At 30.6% G+C, this 16,533-nt stretch overlaps 1 protein-coding gene across 5 annotated transcripts; it reads right to left on the reverse strand.

The window, feature by feature from the left end:
- Window positions 1–3,998: 3,998 nt before the first annotated feature.
- Window positions 3,999–13,122, reverse strand: LOC111299718 (uncharacterized). 5 transcript variants are annotated; one of them, XR_016329915.1, is made up of 13 exons: window positions 12,922–13,122; window positions 11,256–11,366; window positions 10,470–10,556; window positions 9,894–9,947; window positions 9,423–9,568; window positions 9,184–9,331; window positions 8,970–9,107; window positions 7,094–7,165; window positions 6,941–7,014; window positions 6,699–6,840; window positions 5,368–5,446; window positions 5,180–5,258; window positions 3,999–4,399 (listed from the first exon to the last, which is right to left on the reverse strand). XR_016329915.1 is itself a non-coding variant. In XM_022895109.2 (13 exons), exons 1-12 carry the CDS (start codon window positions 13,081–13,083, stop codon window positions 5,201–5,203), a joined length of 1,260 nt encoding a protein of 419 aa, XP_022750844.1. In that variant the 5' UTR covers window positions 13,084–13,122; the 3' UTR covers window positions 4,162–4,399; window positions 5,180–5,200. The 5 variants fall into 5 exon arrangements, 4 of the variants coding, with proteins under 4 accessions (XP_022750842.1, XP_022750849.1, XP_022750844.1 ...); XM_022895109.2 differs by having other exon boundaries at window positions 4,162–4,399; window positions 5,379–5,446; XM_022895107.2 differs by lacking the exon at window positions 5,368–5,446.
- Between the last annotated feature and the right edge of the window lie 3,411 nt (window positions 13,123–16,533).

Genomic DNA, 16,533 nt, shown 5'->3' on the forward strand with positions numbered 1-16,533 from the left:
TTTACCTTTGTTGAAGGTAATTTTTGTTTTCAAAACTATAAACCTATTCTCTACATATTTTACTTGACACTGGGGCAACACTCTCTAGCTGTCGCAATAATGCTTTACCATTAAACAAATGGGAACCAATGAAGCATCCTATTATTGTAATAGGAATAGAAAGAAAAGAAACCCTCATTGGATACAAGGCAAAAAATGTCCTTGTATATTTCAATAATACTAAGTTTATAATCCCAAAAATATTATGTTTTCCTCATATGCATAGAGACATGTTACTAAGGAATAATTTTTTTATAAAATATTTACCATTTTCAATATACCCTGATAATGTTTTTCTTACAATGGATAATCAATCCATTAAAATAAATTTAACAAAGAACCACAAAACATTTGTGATAAAAATTTTCAACTAAAAACTCAATTTTCACAAATCCAGTTCATCAATTAAAAACATTGGTTATATACTATTTAAAAGAAAATTTTTCTGAATAACCTTTAAAACTATGGGCAAAAAGTCCTAGATTTTGTTCTCTCCAACATATTGATCCCTTTAAAATTATTAGAGTAAAACCTATGATCTACACCAAATAGGATATAGATAAATTTGAAATTCAAATTTTTTTTCTACTTTTAAAAAGGTTAATTCAAACCACAACTAGCCCTCATTCAAGCCCGCGTTTTTAGTAAGAAATTATGTAGAAATCAAATGAGGAAAACCTCAAATGGTAATCAACTATAAACGATTAAATCAAAACCTCATTTTTTATGGCTACTATATTCCTAAAAAAGATGTTTTGATTAATTTAGCAAAAACTGCTAAATATTTTTCAAATTTTGATTATAAATTAGGCTTTTGGCAAATTAAACTCAAACAAGAATCAAAAGCTTTCACTGCTTTCAGTGCACCAATAGGACACTATTAGTGGATTGTTATGCCATTTGGCTTTTGCAAAGTACCTTAAATTTTTCAAAGATGGATGGATGAAATTTTTGAAAAACACAAAAATTTCTGTTGTGTTTATATTGATGATATTTTAGTTTTCTTATCAACTCTAGATGATCATAGAAAACATCTTAATATCATTTTTCAAGAATTCATTTAGCATGGTATCATACTCAATCCAAAAAAGATTGAGTTAGAAAAAACACAAATAGAGTTTTTAGGATTAAAACTCTCTTTTGATGGTCTTGAATTACAAGATCATATTATAATAAAAATTAGAGAATTTTTAGAAAAACTAGATACCAAAAAATAACTACAACAGTTTCTAGGTCTTTTGAATTATGGAAGACCGTTTTTCAAAAATCTCTCAAAAAGAGAGAAAATTCTTCAAGAAAAACTGAAAAATGATGTAGAAATTTCATGGAATGTTTCTGATACTGATATTATTAAACAAATAAAATCAGACCTTACTAATATTTCAAAGGTATATCTTCCTAAACAAGGAGATTTACTTATTTTAGAAACTAATGCTAGCGAAGAATATTAGGGTTGTGTTCTAAAAACAAAAAATTTTCATAAAAAAGATGAATTACTTTGTGGTTGTAACTTTGAAAATTTTAAACCAAATGAAATCAAGTATATTATTTTTGAAAAAGAGTTATTAGCTACAAAAAATGTTGTTTCCAGATTTTATATCTTTTTAGCCTTAGAAAATTTTATCATCCGAACTGATAATCAATTTGTTCAAGATTTTTTAAAAAATAGAAAACTTTTTTATAATCCACGAAGAATAAAATGATATAATTTTTTATGCCAATATAACTTTACTATTGAATATATTAATGGAGATAAAAATTTTCTTGTAGATTATCTTAGCAGACCAGATGGATTGAGGTAAAAAACCTTAGCAAAATCTCAAAGGGCAGAGAACTATACAAAAGAAGAAGCAAACTAAAAAGGTTTCTTCTTCCTCCTTTTTCTCAAAAATAGATTTCCCTTATAATCCTAACCCAGGATTATTCATCTACCAACCTTATGGATATCTACCTCCCCAACTCCCTCAACAACTATACTATCATTAGAGAATTCAACCAGACTTCTCTCAATTTGCCCAAAATCCAAATCAATGAACCTTTATGTCTTATTCTCAAATAGTATCATCTGTAGAACAAGTTCTTCGCGAAGTCCAAGTTTCTAATCAAGAAATTAAAGACTTCTATAATCTTGGATTTCAACCAAAAGTTTATAATTTATTAAATCATATCTGGAAATCTCATTTATCCCAAAACAAATCTCAATTTAGAAAAAGGATGACCAAATCAGCTGAATTTTTTTTTAATCAAACCAAAAAGTTTCAAAACTTTCAAAAAGCAACTTTCCAAAGTCTTTTTTCATCTAATATGTTAAAACAAACAGATATAGATTTCTTTGCTTTGGAAGAAAATCAATATTCAATATAAGAAATAAACAATTTCCTGTCCCTTTGTGAGTATTTTAAATCATAAAATTCTTCAAAAATATGAAAATTATTCTATACACTTCTTTTTGAAAAAGCTACAGTATTCCTAACAAAAGAATTATTTCAACAAATAAATTTACATATCCTTCATACAATAGAAAAACTGTTGATTGAAAATTTTTTTGAGTTTTACTTTGCCACTTATATTTTCACCACAGAACTTAGAGACCAAATCCCCAAACTCAAATTCATATTAAATCATGATCATTTTGATATAATCAGTATCGAATTAAGCATAGTTAGACAAATTCTTGTTCAAAATTTTTCTTTTAAATTAATCAAAGACTTCTCAGCCTTCATAAAACACCATTTTCATCAAATGACTAAATACGCTAAACACTTTTCTATATTCAGTTCCATATCACCAATCTTCTTGAAGTCTTTCAAAGAGAGATTCTATCAACTTTATCAAATATGGAAAGCACAAAAAATCTCTTATGGATTTATGTTGGAACCATCAATGGATGCTTTCAAAAATTCAACTAACTTAAACAAAGTCATTCAAAAATTTTTAATCCTTCACAATATCAATTCCAAACATGAATTTTCATGATGCAAAAAGCAAAAACATTGTTTGATCTTACCACCAAACAACAATTTCCACGAACAATTTTCACGAATCACTGCATAGATTGATGGCAGATGAATTTTTGTATTAACATATTATGCTCTACATGAAGATTTAGGGTCGAATTTGAACCAAAAGCTTTAAAACTTCTGCATTAATTGTTAGAAATGGAAGATCTTGATCACCCTCAAGAACTTCTTTTTCAATATCAAAAAAGATGACAAACGTGAAACAAATCAAAATTAACCTCTCCTTAATCTTTCAATCTAGAAGATGAAAAGCTCCAGAATCTAGATAATCGATTTGATGGATAAGCTATTTTACACCAGAATAAGCTTACTCTCAAAGCCGCCGACAGAAGCAAACAAAGCTAACTGAAACCCAGGATCAACCAACAAAAATTATTGTAACAATCACTATAATAGAAGTCACTGTAATAGTTACGTAACAGACAAATTTAATCTTCTACAATGAACAGATAAGCAATCAATCACTGTTTTCAACCTTTTTCTTGTTATAAATAATGAAGCTATTTCTCAACGAGGGGTTAGGCTTCCTTTCCTTTTCTTCTGTATTTTCTCTTTCTTTCCTTCCTTTCGCTCCTCCCAAACTGAGAGTGATCCTTTATTTTCTGTAAATAAAATGATGTTTTATTTTCTATAAATGGTATCCATGCATTACCGCTAAATCTAATGCTTAGGGTTCAAACTTGTGTTAATCCATCTTTATCGTATACAGTTGTTACGCAAAGAATTATAACGTTTTATCTGAATTTAGCGTTTTCAATACTATTTTTAGTTTTAATTTTATTTGATGTAAAAATATACCATTTTCGATCCTCTCCTCTAAGACAAGAACTAAATTACTTGAATTTAGTGGTTTTCATTACTATTTTACTGTTCATTTATATTTTTATTTAAATATGTATTAATTTTATCCCTACTGTAGTAATATATTACTTAATCATATACTAACAGAAGGTACTATAGTAACCCTTCATTATAACTCCGGTTAAGTTGATTACATATGTATATGTATATATGCCGTAGATAATAGAATACCACCTTATTTGTTAACGAAAAAGACCAAAGTGCAATTGGTATGTCAAATTTGTGGCTTTTGGGAGGGGCCAAAAAAAAAAAAAAAAAAGGCTGAAGGAGCAATAATCGGATCCCAAAGGACCGACAACCATACTATCTACACTGTAGGAATAGAGTTTTAAACGGAGGAATCGAACACACGGATAAACGGAGGAATTGAACACGGATCATTTATTCTAAGCTTTTCAAAAGCCTAAACAAACCGGCTGCTTCTCTAATCCTTGAGAACTCAATGCAGAAGGCTTGTACTTCAATAAACAGATCCGTAACTGCAAAATAATAATAAAAACAACAATCCAAATAAACAAAAGGCTGACTGCGAACATCAATAACTTCCGGCAACAAACAAATCAAAGCATATGACAGATATCCAAATAGCAGAACATTGAAAAAAGAAACTTGTTAAATATGTCTCAAGAAACAACCACACTTATTACATCATAAAATCATAGATTAAGATCTGAAGGATGCAGATAAAAAAATTCAACATTTGCCCCATCTCTAGTTGTTTCATGGTGTGTGGTACTTGTTAGAAATTTCTTCATAACCATATACCACCATGCAGTCACTTCCATGACAACAGCAGTCAATAAGCAAACACACTCCTACAACTACCATTAAGGCCACTCAAGAACTCAGAAGGAAAGACATAACCACGAAGTAACATCACTATTGATGTTTGATCAATGGATTATTATTCTACATATCACCGGCAGATATCAAAAACTTTCACAAGTAGAGCCACAATCTTGCCGCATAGAATAGAGCAACATAAAAGGCCAGCATCAAACACACACACATACATGCATCCACGTATTGCACACACTCGCAGACACACAACCCTTATGTTGTCTGCATCAGACCACATTAGAGGAGTTCTACCATATTTATGTGTTTTTTTTTTGTGGCCGACTACAGTATTTAATTTAGTGACCAAATGGAGGAACCTACTAATAATCATCTCAGCATGCCTGCATATATGTTCATGTTGTACATCAAAATGACAAATGGTAAAACATCTTTGACTAAAAGTGAAAGACCATACTTACCATCAATTATTCTGTTTCTGATTAAACTCTGCAAAAAAACACATACAAGTCGCACGAGTCTGTTCTGCATGTACTTATCCTGAAATTTAAAATGATTGTAACAAGTGATACACTAAACGTAGTTTAACAGAAGAGCAAACTGAAATGCAACGAGAAAGTTGAACATTTAATAAGTAGAAATACTCAACAGATATTCTACCCATTTGGAAACAGCATCAGTAAAGTCAATTGCAAACAGATACAGCTTTGACATAACGAACAGCATGCCTAATTTTGAAAATAGAGAAGTCCAGTTACATCTCAGAAGCCCCTTTTCTTATTCAGCTGGAAAAGCATATTGTTTGATTATATTATACACTTTAAATATTGAAAAAAATAATAAGAAAATTCAACCAAAAAGAGCTCGCTAAGCAAGCATCCAGTAATCATAAAAGAACTATTTCATTCTGTACAATGAAATAGTAAAATTAAATAAAACATTCAAATAAAGAAAGGAAGCCTCTTAGTAGACCTGAAGAATCAAAGGAATAAATACTGCTCTAGTAGCGAAAGACCAAATGGGTCAAGTGAAAAGCAATTATGACTCAAATGAAAATGACTCAAATGAAAAATAAAGTAAAAACTTGGAAGAAAACTCAACTTTTGATGGTAAGGTAGATAAGAAAAAAAATAATAACAGTAAGAAAATCAGAAAAAAGAAGGAAAAACTTAGACAGAAAGAAAATCAGACAATAAAAAATGTGGTCAAAATGATGTGCACCAAAAAGCTTAATGTCAAACGAGGCATGGCATCAGTATGACAGTTGACATAGCAGATTTCACAACCTTTCTAGCAGGTGACCAAAGACAAAAAAAAGATTTGATTGTTAAATATTTCTTAAAATTCTGTTTAACTGACTGTTGAAATTAGAAAAATGGGAATATCTAGTTAAGAGGATAAAAATGGAGACATAATTTGTGTGATTTGCCCTTGTTATAAGCTAGTACAAGCACATTAAAATAACAGATAGCAGAGAAGTTCAGTCATTGTCCCTAACCCGCTCTACATTTGAAAACAAACTACATTTTAGGTGTCTACAGAGAATAATCTTAAAAAGGTTTAAGGAATTTTTCCACCAATTGATGAAACTTTCTCTAGGAACTTTAAAGGCCCAAGAAACAACTGTAGCTATTCGGTTATCTTTCCCGTACTGGTCTTGCCTTCCACTTTATCATGTCATTTTACTCTTTCTTGAGGTCCTATTCTTCGCTCTGTCAAACACCTAGATTGGCATCTTTTCTCTTCCACCAATCCAGTCCCATGTCACCAAACCATTAGAATTAATTCCACAACCCAACAAAAATGTAGGAGACACATCCTAGATGAATCTTTCATCTTCAATTACAAAGAATGCCACACATATCCAAACCAGTTGAAAAAAAAAACAAAAAAAAAAACAAAAACAAAAACAAAAGCAAAAATATACAACACACAAGACACAATCTAATATATATATATATATATATATATTGGAAGTACCTTGATGTTCTCGCAGGATGATATACAATTAGTTATGTACATACGTACAAATTCCTTCGGAAGTTCAACGACAGTTGTGAGCCTGTTCACAACTTCCATGGAGTGTAGACTCATGTCCATGTTAACAAGAACTGTAAAATACCTGGATACACATTCACAGAAAAAGAAATTTCAAATGTTAGAAAGGGATTGTTGGTTAGAATGCATTAAACAGAAATTTCACTGATTCACCAAATACATACTCTGCAATTTCAGGAGAATTTATCAACTTGGTCAGAACCTCAACAGCAATAAGCGGATTGTTTTCCACCAATTCCTGAAATTAAGGGGGTTGAATGTTAAGATAGCATAATTATAACTTACAAGCCAAAATGTAGAACTCTCAAATAACATACAGGTAGCTTCCTTGGAGTCAATCCACAGTGATACACAAGCTTGGGGTCATTAACAAGCTCAACCAGGACTTGCTGAAGAGAAAGAGACAAGTTCAGTCTGTTTCCAACCACAAGACCATAAGTGTGCCAGATAATAAACGCAAGGAAAGGTTCAGCCATTAGAAATATGTATCTTTTGCATTTTTCCATAAATAAGATGAACCATGTTAAACAAGCCACTACTTTACCAAGTAGCACATTTTGACATATACTTTAATGGGATCTGCATCCAAAGACAAACTCAATACACCAGCTATAAAACCCAAACAAAATCAAATCACAAACATTATACATAAAACCAGCTATTGCTAGAACAGTTTGCACATATCACAACATGTGTACCTCTTCCAATGAATGTAAATCAGAATTAATCACCATCTTCAACAGTGGCATATCGAGTCTAACAGATTTATATAAGGTAGGCTTAATTGTGTATTTAAGTCTTTTACCAACAAATGGATTCTTTCTAGCACAGGACATGTAAGGATTTCTTCATGATAACACATGGAAATTGAGACATAATGCTTTTAATTCAAAAAGGGGGAGATCAACAATCCACTTTCTTTTATAAATACCAAACTACCACATACTGGTGCAACACAATTAAAAGTGAGTAACAACTACCAAGCCTTTTCCCATTACATATTTCATACTGAGCCACTTACAGCCATATCCTACTTAGAAACATATCCACAATAACTTGATTAAATATGAGGTCCTTTTTCTAGAATCCACCTATCCTCTTTGGTCTTGATTTCCCTCTCCTGAAATAGGTATCCTCCATTAAATCACATCTTCTAAAAGGAGCATCTGTAGGTCGTTCATTACATGTATAAAGGAACTTGGCCATGTTCCCCTAATTTTGTCCTTGTTTGGTGCAACCAACAAGAAAACAGAGAGCCCAAAAAGTGGAAAAGGAAAAAAAAAAAAACAAAAACAAAAACAAAAAACTTAGGGTGATTGTCAAAGTTTACAAGTCAATTGTAAATGGACAGACCAGTTGCAAGCCAGAAAGGAAGAATAAGAGCAGAAAAAGGGAAAAACAAAATATTAAAAAATAATAATAAAGATGAGCAGAATAATGAGCTGCAAACAGCAGCACTCAAGAAGCTAGAGTCTGTCAGTGGATAGAGAAGGAATGGAAGGACAAACTGCCAAATGCTTTTCCTTTATCCTTTTCTTTATCAAAGGCCAAGTTGAGTTTATTAGTTGAGTAATTAGTTTGACTTCTGTTCAATTTTTTATTTTCAGTGTTGCAAGACTTATGGCATGTAAATGGAATTGGCAAATTCTAGCCACATAATTCCATGTGCTCCAATTAAGCAAAAGATGCATGTTTACAGATGCAATCTATTCCGCCACAAAACTGCCCTAATGCGAAGAAGTTTGTAAGATGAAGGCTTCAATTGGACTGACTCAAAGGTCAGATTCTACAATGAAAATCTTACTAAGAGTTAGATCCTAACTGCAGCTTTGGTTCTTATAAAAGACTCGATCACATCACGATGAGTCCCACCATTGAATTCCTCTATGCTATATGAGAAGTCTCAGATATTAAGGTTGTTAAGGTTCAAAAATCTCTGAATATATGCTCAACAGCACACAACTTAAGCATATTTAGAATGTATGTTTTATTATGATACCATAGGTATCATGAATGTTTAAATTAATTGATATTCATTAGAAGCAGTCCCAATGAACTAATCACTCGATGCAAATAAAAGCAGGTCCATCACATCCAAGACCAAACCAGTGATGTCATGTAGTTTTTACATAAATAAATGTACAACGCATGGTTATTAGATGTGCAAATAATAATATTAAAAGGGTACAAAACCTGTTGTTGGTTAGGTGCAAGTGATCCCTTCAAAGCTTCTGCAATTAAGTCTTTGACTGCTGCTCCTCTGCTAGTATCAGCACACATCCCTTGATCCCATTGAAGCTCATGATTGTTATCAGGGTTGAGCCACACTAGCTGAAAAATTCTTGACAGGTAAAACATGTAAACTCCACTAACCAATTAAATAACAGCACCTGAAAAAATGTTTTACCTCCTCATCCACTGGGAACCTAGGTGGAAGAGGCCTGATCCAATGAGGAATTAACCCCTCCAATGAAAAATTCGCTATCAATCCACTTAGGGCTTCATCTCTGTCCCCAGATCCAAGTTTAGATTTAGCTCCAGGTTGTAAATCCAACCTAATGAGAAAAAATAAAGCATGAAACAATATTATGGATCATCGTATAAGGAATACAAAATAAAAATAAATAAACATTTTGAGAAACATACTCTGCTGGATTTGCATCACAACCATGAGGAACATCAGGATCTGCCAACACATTTTTCACAGAAGTGTTTTTTAATAAGCAAGCATATGGTTCTGGATGGTGTTTCTCAAGATATTGTTGCTGTAACTGCTCTCCTTGTGGGAAAGCCTAATATAAGACAGATAAAAAGGGATCTATAAGATGAATTGAAACACTAAAAATCTTAAAGAGAAAGGGTTATTAATAGAGAAAAGGGGGAGAGGGCTGGATGGAGAATTAATTTTCAACAAATGCAATTGAAGCCCCCCCCCCCCCCCCCCCCACAACAGTGAACAAAAAAGTAAAGAAAAGCCCAGCATCGGTTATTTCATCAAAAACAAGATTACATAGACAAAGTTTGCACCAACTTAGTAGAAGAATAAAAAATTAGCGCAAACAAGAGCTCAACATTTTTTTTTTATCAAAAAAAGTTGTAACTACATGAAGAACTTACTTGGGATGAAGGATCAAAATTCTTGATGTAATCTGAAGCAGACTGTTTAAGAAACTGCAAGACAAAATTCAACAGCAATGTGAACTCCCTCAACTATGGGAATTACTTTGTAACTATAATCAGCTATAGACATAAAAAAGCATCTACCCAACCCAAGGCAAAGCACAGCAACAAACTCTTACACGATAAACTCCCAATAAAATCTAACAAATATCCATCAAAGTAATGTACATAATAACACACACAACAAATGCACACATTTTTGAGAACCAAAACTCTGACATGTTTGGCATACCAGAGCCCTGCAAACGTCAAAATGAAGTAAAATAAATTGTTAGGACAGGGAAGTCCAAAATGATTTTCCCTTGGTTTAATTCCATTCTTCCCTTTTATGCACTTAATAGTTAAAGACATATAGGTTTCTCAAAGCAGATTCCTAAAAACAATTCAAATGGCCATCTTCAGTTGGTGACTAACACTTGTCACACATGAATGCGAGTCCAATACACAGCAAATTTAAAAATATACCAACTTCTTGCAAATGTTTGGGGGAAGAGAGAGAGAGAGAGAATCAACCTCTTTACTACTGTTGGAGTTGCCAATGCCTAGCAAAAGGAAGATAAATGCCCTCTCATATTTTTCAGCTCCATCATCACATGCAGCCTGTAATATCCAGAAGACATAAAAGACATACAAAAGAAAGGTATAAAAAAATATAAAAAAAGATTTAATTGAAAAAAGAAATGGGTATTACATGATTGTTGATGTCATATAAGCACTAGGTGAAAAATAAGAGGAGATGAGGGAAAAAAGACACGATGATATATGACAACCACAAGAGGAAACAACTTGTTTATATTCTTCTTTCTTTTATTTCTCATGAGGTCAGAAGCAACACAAGAAGAGAACTCAGTGCCTTCCTTAAAATATTAGAATAATAACAGTGATGCAAGTTAAGGGGTTTTTTTTTTTTTCCCTTTTTTTAAGAAAAAATCATCTATTGTTCCACTCATAAAGAAGCAAACCTCTTTGAGACTTTGACTATCAAAGATGTGCCAATATGGTGGAATAGTTGCATCCAAAGGAACAAGAATTTTCAATTTTTAATTCTTAAAGCAAAGCAAAATCAGTCAGAAAATTTTGCAGTGACAAGCTTGCTTGCCCCTAATAGTCTAGCACGTTTGCCTGCACGCCTCCCCAGAAATGTATGGCATTTGTTAACCTAAATAAGCAACATACATGGATAGGCTCAAGTGAGCTCACTCAATACATGGTTATCTTAGCATATGAAAATATATAAAGAGAAAAACATTCACCAAACTTTCTAACATGAAACATAATGAGGACCAAAAATTCACTTACATTCACAAGAAAAGAAATAAATGGGTTTGCAGTAGACTCTTGAGAGGAATAGCTTTGATTAAGAATAGCAAACGCAACCAATCGTTCAGTAGAACTGAGCATCATTTTGTCCTGGAATTATTCAAGCTCCAGTTAGTCAGCAATCAATTCAAACCTGCTAGTACGACATCCTGGCTTTGTGAAGAACTATTACAAAACTTGATTAAAAGTTACAAGTATAATCTAGTAGGCAGCCTTGCATCATGTAAGAACCAAATGCTAAAAAGCAAGCTATTACCTCCAACAGGAAGTTACACATGGATAATACTATGTTATACTTTATGCTTAAAAAAAGTCACTTGTATTTTCATTATTTTCAATTGAAATCATAGCTTGCATAAAATAATAAAAGGTTCAATAAAACAGAAGGACAATAAAAGGTTCAGTCAAAGCACAAGAGAGAAGTGCAAAGGAAAGAAATTATCACTCACAATTTGCGGCAAACCAATTAAGTATATTCAAAAGTGAAGATATGTGGAGAAAAATAACCCAACAAAAAAGGAGTCCTTTGTCATTTTAGGTGTTCTATTTCTCACACTCATGAATAAAACTTGAGCAAAAAAACACTCAAATAAAATTTGGTAATGTTTCTCCTCATCACTTGACACAAAAACAAACAATAAAGTAAATTCAATTTCACTTTAAGTTAGTCCTCTAATCTCTTTACTCCTATTATATCTCCCACCAAACAAAACACACCAAATATATACTTAGAACTCTATTTATTTAGAATATCTTTGGTATGAAAGAAAAGAGCAAGGATGGAGGAGGGTGGATGGAAATTGGAAAAGAGGAAATAAAATGAATTTTAGTCAAATTTGGTAGGAGTGATTGATTATTTTGTCCATATTAAGCAAAAAAAAAAAAAAAGTCTTCCCAAATTGGAAGACTACAGAAAAATTAAGCATCATGTATGTTAAGTATTGTCGATTAAAAGTATCATCCACTTCTTTTAAAAATAAAAACCACTTGTCAATGCTACCAAGCAATGGATTAAAACAATTTTTTTTTTTTCTTTCCATCACCATGAATCCATATTTCCTACCAAGTATGGTTGATAAAAGAGAAACCAATTTTTCTTTCCTTTCAGTTTTTTATCCCTCCTAAGTCTTTGTCTTTCCCTTCGAAATTACTCCTACAAAGCAAGGCTTACCAACAAATTATAAGAATGCTGAAGCCTATAAATCTTAGGAAGGAAAAAAAATGATTGAATGATCACCATAAATGAACTCATTAACCAGAGACTAACTTTCATTTGCCAAACAAACAAAACAACCTAAACTACATTGAACTGTAGGTCTAAACCAATTACGAAGTTTAGCAGTCTATCCGGTTTCTATTCAATTCCTGTTTCACTATCCCAATTTTCAAGTTCACATTCTATAGTACCGTAATCTAACACTATGCTACTGAATTCCCCAAAATCCAGCACAAGTAAGTAAACAAATTTCATAGTGATTCGCTAGCCTTTTCGATTTCAATGGAAAAATAAAAAAGTTAACAGTTTCTGAACAGCTAGAAAGGAATTCCGAAATAAACCCTAAAAGTTGTAAACAAACCCTAAAAACCTAGAGAGAGAGAGAAAGGAGATTTAAAAGAGAGAGAAGAGAGAGAGAAGCGAAATGACCTGCAGTAAGAGAGAGAGAGAATAGGAGACATTGAAATGGCGGAGCTTGGAATTGCTGAAGAATTCAGTGGCCGTCTCTTCGATTGATTTTTGTTCAGATGAGGATTTCAACAAGTTCAGTATGTTACACTGTTCTTCCAAATTCAGCAATTTCTTCCCCATTCTGTCCCTTTTTTTTTTTTTTTAATTTAGCAAACGGCTAAAGATTTTGTCGACCTGAAGCAAGTATTTATAAGGATTAATAAGCAAAATGGCTAATGTAATATTATTTTTTATTGGAAAAATCTAAACGTACTCTTTTTTTTATATGTATCTTTTTTTTTTAATATTTTGTAAGTAAAATTATTTAACTAATCTTCTCGTAAGTTTTATATCTTTAAAAAATTTATTCTTAAAAAATTATAATACCTTTTAAAAATATATTTTAGAAAAATTATAACATTTTTTGAAACAAAATTTTATAAAAAATTATTTATAAATAAATATAATAAAAAGTTATTATTAGAAAATTCATAAATTTAAAATTAATTCAAAAATTTTTTTTATTATTTTTATCTTAGAGAAAGGATAATAACTTATGAGATCTTAATTAAGTTAAAAATAAAATAATCAATATAATTTTTTTATAAATTTAAGATTTATTATTTTTCAATAAATAATTTTTATATCGATTATTAAAATTTTATAATAATTTTAATTAAACTAAATTTTTTGAAGAAAATTTTTCATCTACTTATCATGACAAGTTTTTTCGATTAGTGTATTAGATTTTGATAAAATTATGTAATATTTAATAATATTATGTATATAGCTTTAAGGAGTTTTAACTCTTATTTATTAATTAGATCTATAGTATTTTTATCATTTTTTATACAATGAAGAGATAATATATTTAATTAGGACTTATAAGATTTTATTATTTCTTTAAAATCAAAATAGAAAAAGTAACTTTTTATTAATTTTAAAATTTACTTCTTTAATAATAATTTTTTATTACACTAGTTTATAAATAATTTTAACAAAATTTACGTTTTTGTCATTATTCATAAAAATTTTAACTATTGAAAATACATTTTCGATAAGTGTTATAATTTCTCATAAATACATTTTTCAGAAATGATATAACTTTTTAAAAATTGTAGATATTTAAAAACTTGTAAGAAAAATATTTAAGTAATTTTACTTATAAAATTTTTTTTTAAAAAGTGAGGTGTGGAGAGAATAAAGGTGAAATGCATTTAGTCACTCACTTTTTTATAAGTTTGATATCAAAAAAATAAAATTTTTACTTTAGTATTTTAAGGCTCTGTTTGGTAAGCATGAAAATAATTTATTGAAGTTCATTTCTTCCATTTTCATTATTTATATGACTTATAATAGTATGGTCAACAGAAAATAACTTCTAGTCAACAAAAAAAAAAGGCAAAATACGAAAATTGTCTTCCATTTTCTTTTTTTTTTTTAGGCAAAAGATAATTTTCATAACATATCAACTCCAAATCTTCCATCCATCAAGCAATCATGAACCCATCCCTTTCCAACAACCAACCAATGACACTTTCCTCCCTATTCGTCAAAAATAGCCTCGATCGAATATCTTGGATCCATCTCCTTTGTGAAAAGACCATCAAGATTGAGACAAACATTTTTCTTGCTCACCTTTATAAGAGCTGAGTTAGAGATTACATCATAGATGGGGCCATTGATTATAAAGTATATGGGTTTTAATAGGTAGTTGACATTAAATTGGCAAATTTCTTACTTGCTGTCAAATCCATTAAAAGGTAGGTAGGTATGGCAAATCAAGAACCAAAAGAGAATAATGAAGAACAAGTTTGTGGTGGTTCTTCAACGCACCCAAAACCTAAAAAATCTGCTTTATTTTGCTCTTTTTTTAATTAGTTTCAGATTTTTAAGTTAAAAAAGGTATAGTCAAGATTGTGAAATTTTGGATCTAAACTTATAGAATTTTTTATATTTTTGATTTAATACCAAACACAAAAAAAAACTTCCAATGAAGTTACCAAACAACTAAAATTATTTTTTTCAAGAAGTTCATTTCTCTTGAAAATATTTCTTTTTGAAAGCTCATTTGTCATTATCAAATAAAGCCAATTTCATTCCAACTAGCACTTTGGTACCTTACATTGTTTTTGTCAATTAAGTGGTTAATGTGGCATAAATATTCAATAACATCACGTCAAGTGTCATAAATGTTCAATTATCATCATTTATCACATTAATAAAAAATTAAAAAAATATAGAATATGATTTTTTTAAATAAAAAATTCAAAAAAAATAAAAAAAAAGATAACATGAAAAATAAACAATGTAGTGATGATCGCATATTTGTTTCATGTGTCATGATTTTATTAGGTATTATTGTCATGTAAGCAATTGACTAATGATGTTAGTCTAAAGTATCAAAGTGTTTGATGAAGTAAAAGTTTATGTAACAAAGTGAGAAATTTATTTTTTAAGTATTAAACTAACAAAAAAATATATAGTAGAGGAGACATTTTTATATTTAACCTTATTACAAATATGCTAATACAACTACGTAAGATTTACAAACATTATCAAGCCTAAAACGATTGCCTCTGCGTTTTGGGCTTAACACCCAATATGGTAGCTTAGGGATATTAAGCTTATCAACACCATTTTCTTTAACCTTAATCATATATATATATATATATATATATTATAGGGAAGTTATAAGTTACATCAGTGTTCAATCGACGACTAAGATTAACTTTTATTTTTGTTAATCTTTTCCTCTAGCTTTCACCATCTTCCTCTTTCCCCAATCTCACCCTCTTTCTCATATTTTTTCTTATTTCCCATTTCCTTAGGTGAGTACATCTCTTTCTCACTTTCAACAACTCATTTCAAAAATTTTTGTTTATCAATCCAAAGCTTATGCCTTCAGGTAAAATTATTTATTTTTTTATTTTTTTTCTTGTTCATTTATTTAATTCAAAAAGTTCATTATTTTTTTCCCTAATTTCACCCTTTTTCACAATTTCAAAAATCATGTCTCTACTTATCAAATCCATGTTCAAAAATTAAAATCTTTGAATATTAGACTTTCAAATTTTCACTTTGGATTTTTATGTTGTCTTAAGAATTTGTTTATTACCTATTATGAGCATTTTTTGTCAAAAAGGTATAATTGTCTTTTATCATAGAGAATGATTGCACAACTAGATTGGGACTATTTCGATCATTTGGTCCAAGCTAATATGGTAGACCAAGTTGACGTGACAAACCGACCTAAGCACACTTTACCAATGCCAACCTAGTAAATCACCAAGTTTTCAGGTATAAATTCGCCCTCATTCCCTGTAAGTATGAGCCATTTTTTTTCTCTTTATTCTCTCATTTCTATCTTTAAGCTTTTCCTATTCTCCTTTACTTCATTGACTTGAGCGTTGAAGTACAAACACTAGAAACAAACTTTAGCCTTTGCTCTTGACTAACCTCATACTTATGATTTCAAGTTCTTACCCTCTAGTTTGAGCTTAGCACCAATATTTTGGCACACCATGTAAGGACTTTTCTTAGCTAAATTCTAAATGACATCATGACAAAGAATAATAAAAAAGGGAAGGC

The sequence above is a fragment of the Durio zibethinus genome, chromosome 18 (genome assembly GCF_047325235.1).
Source record: "Durio zibethinus cultivar Kanyao isolate XHJ-2024 chromosome 18, ASM4732523v1, whole genome shotgun sequence".
In the NCBI taxonomy this organism is placed as follows: domain Eukaryota; kingdom Viridiplantae; phylum Streptophyta; class Magnoliopsida; order Malvales; family Malvaceae; genus Durio; species Durio zibethinus.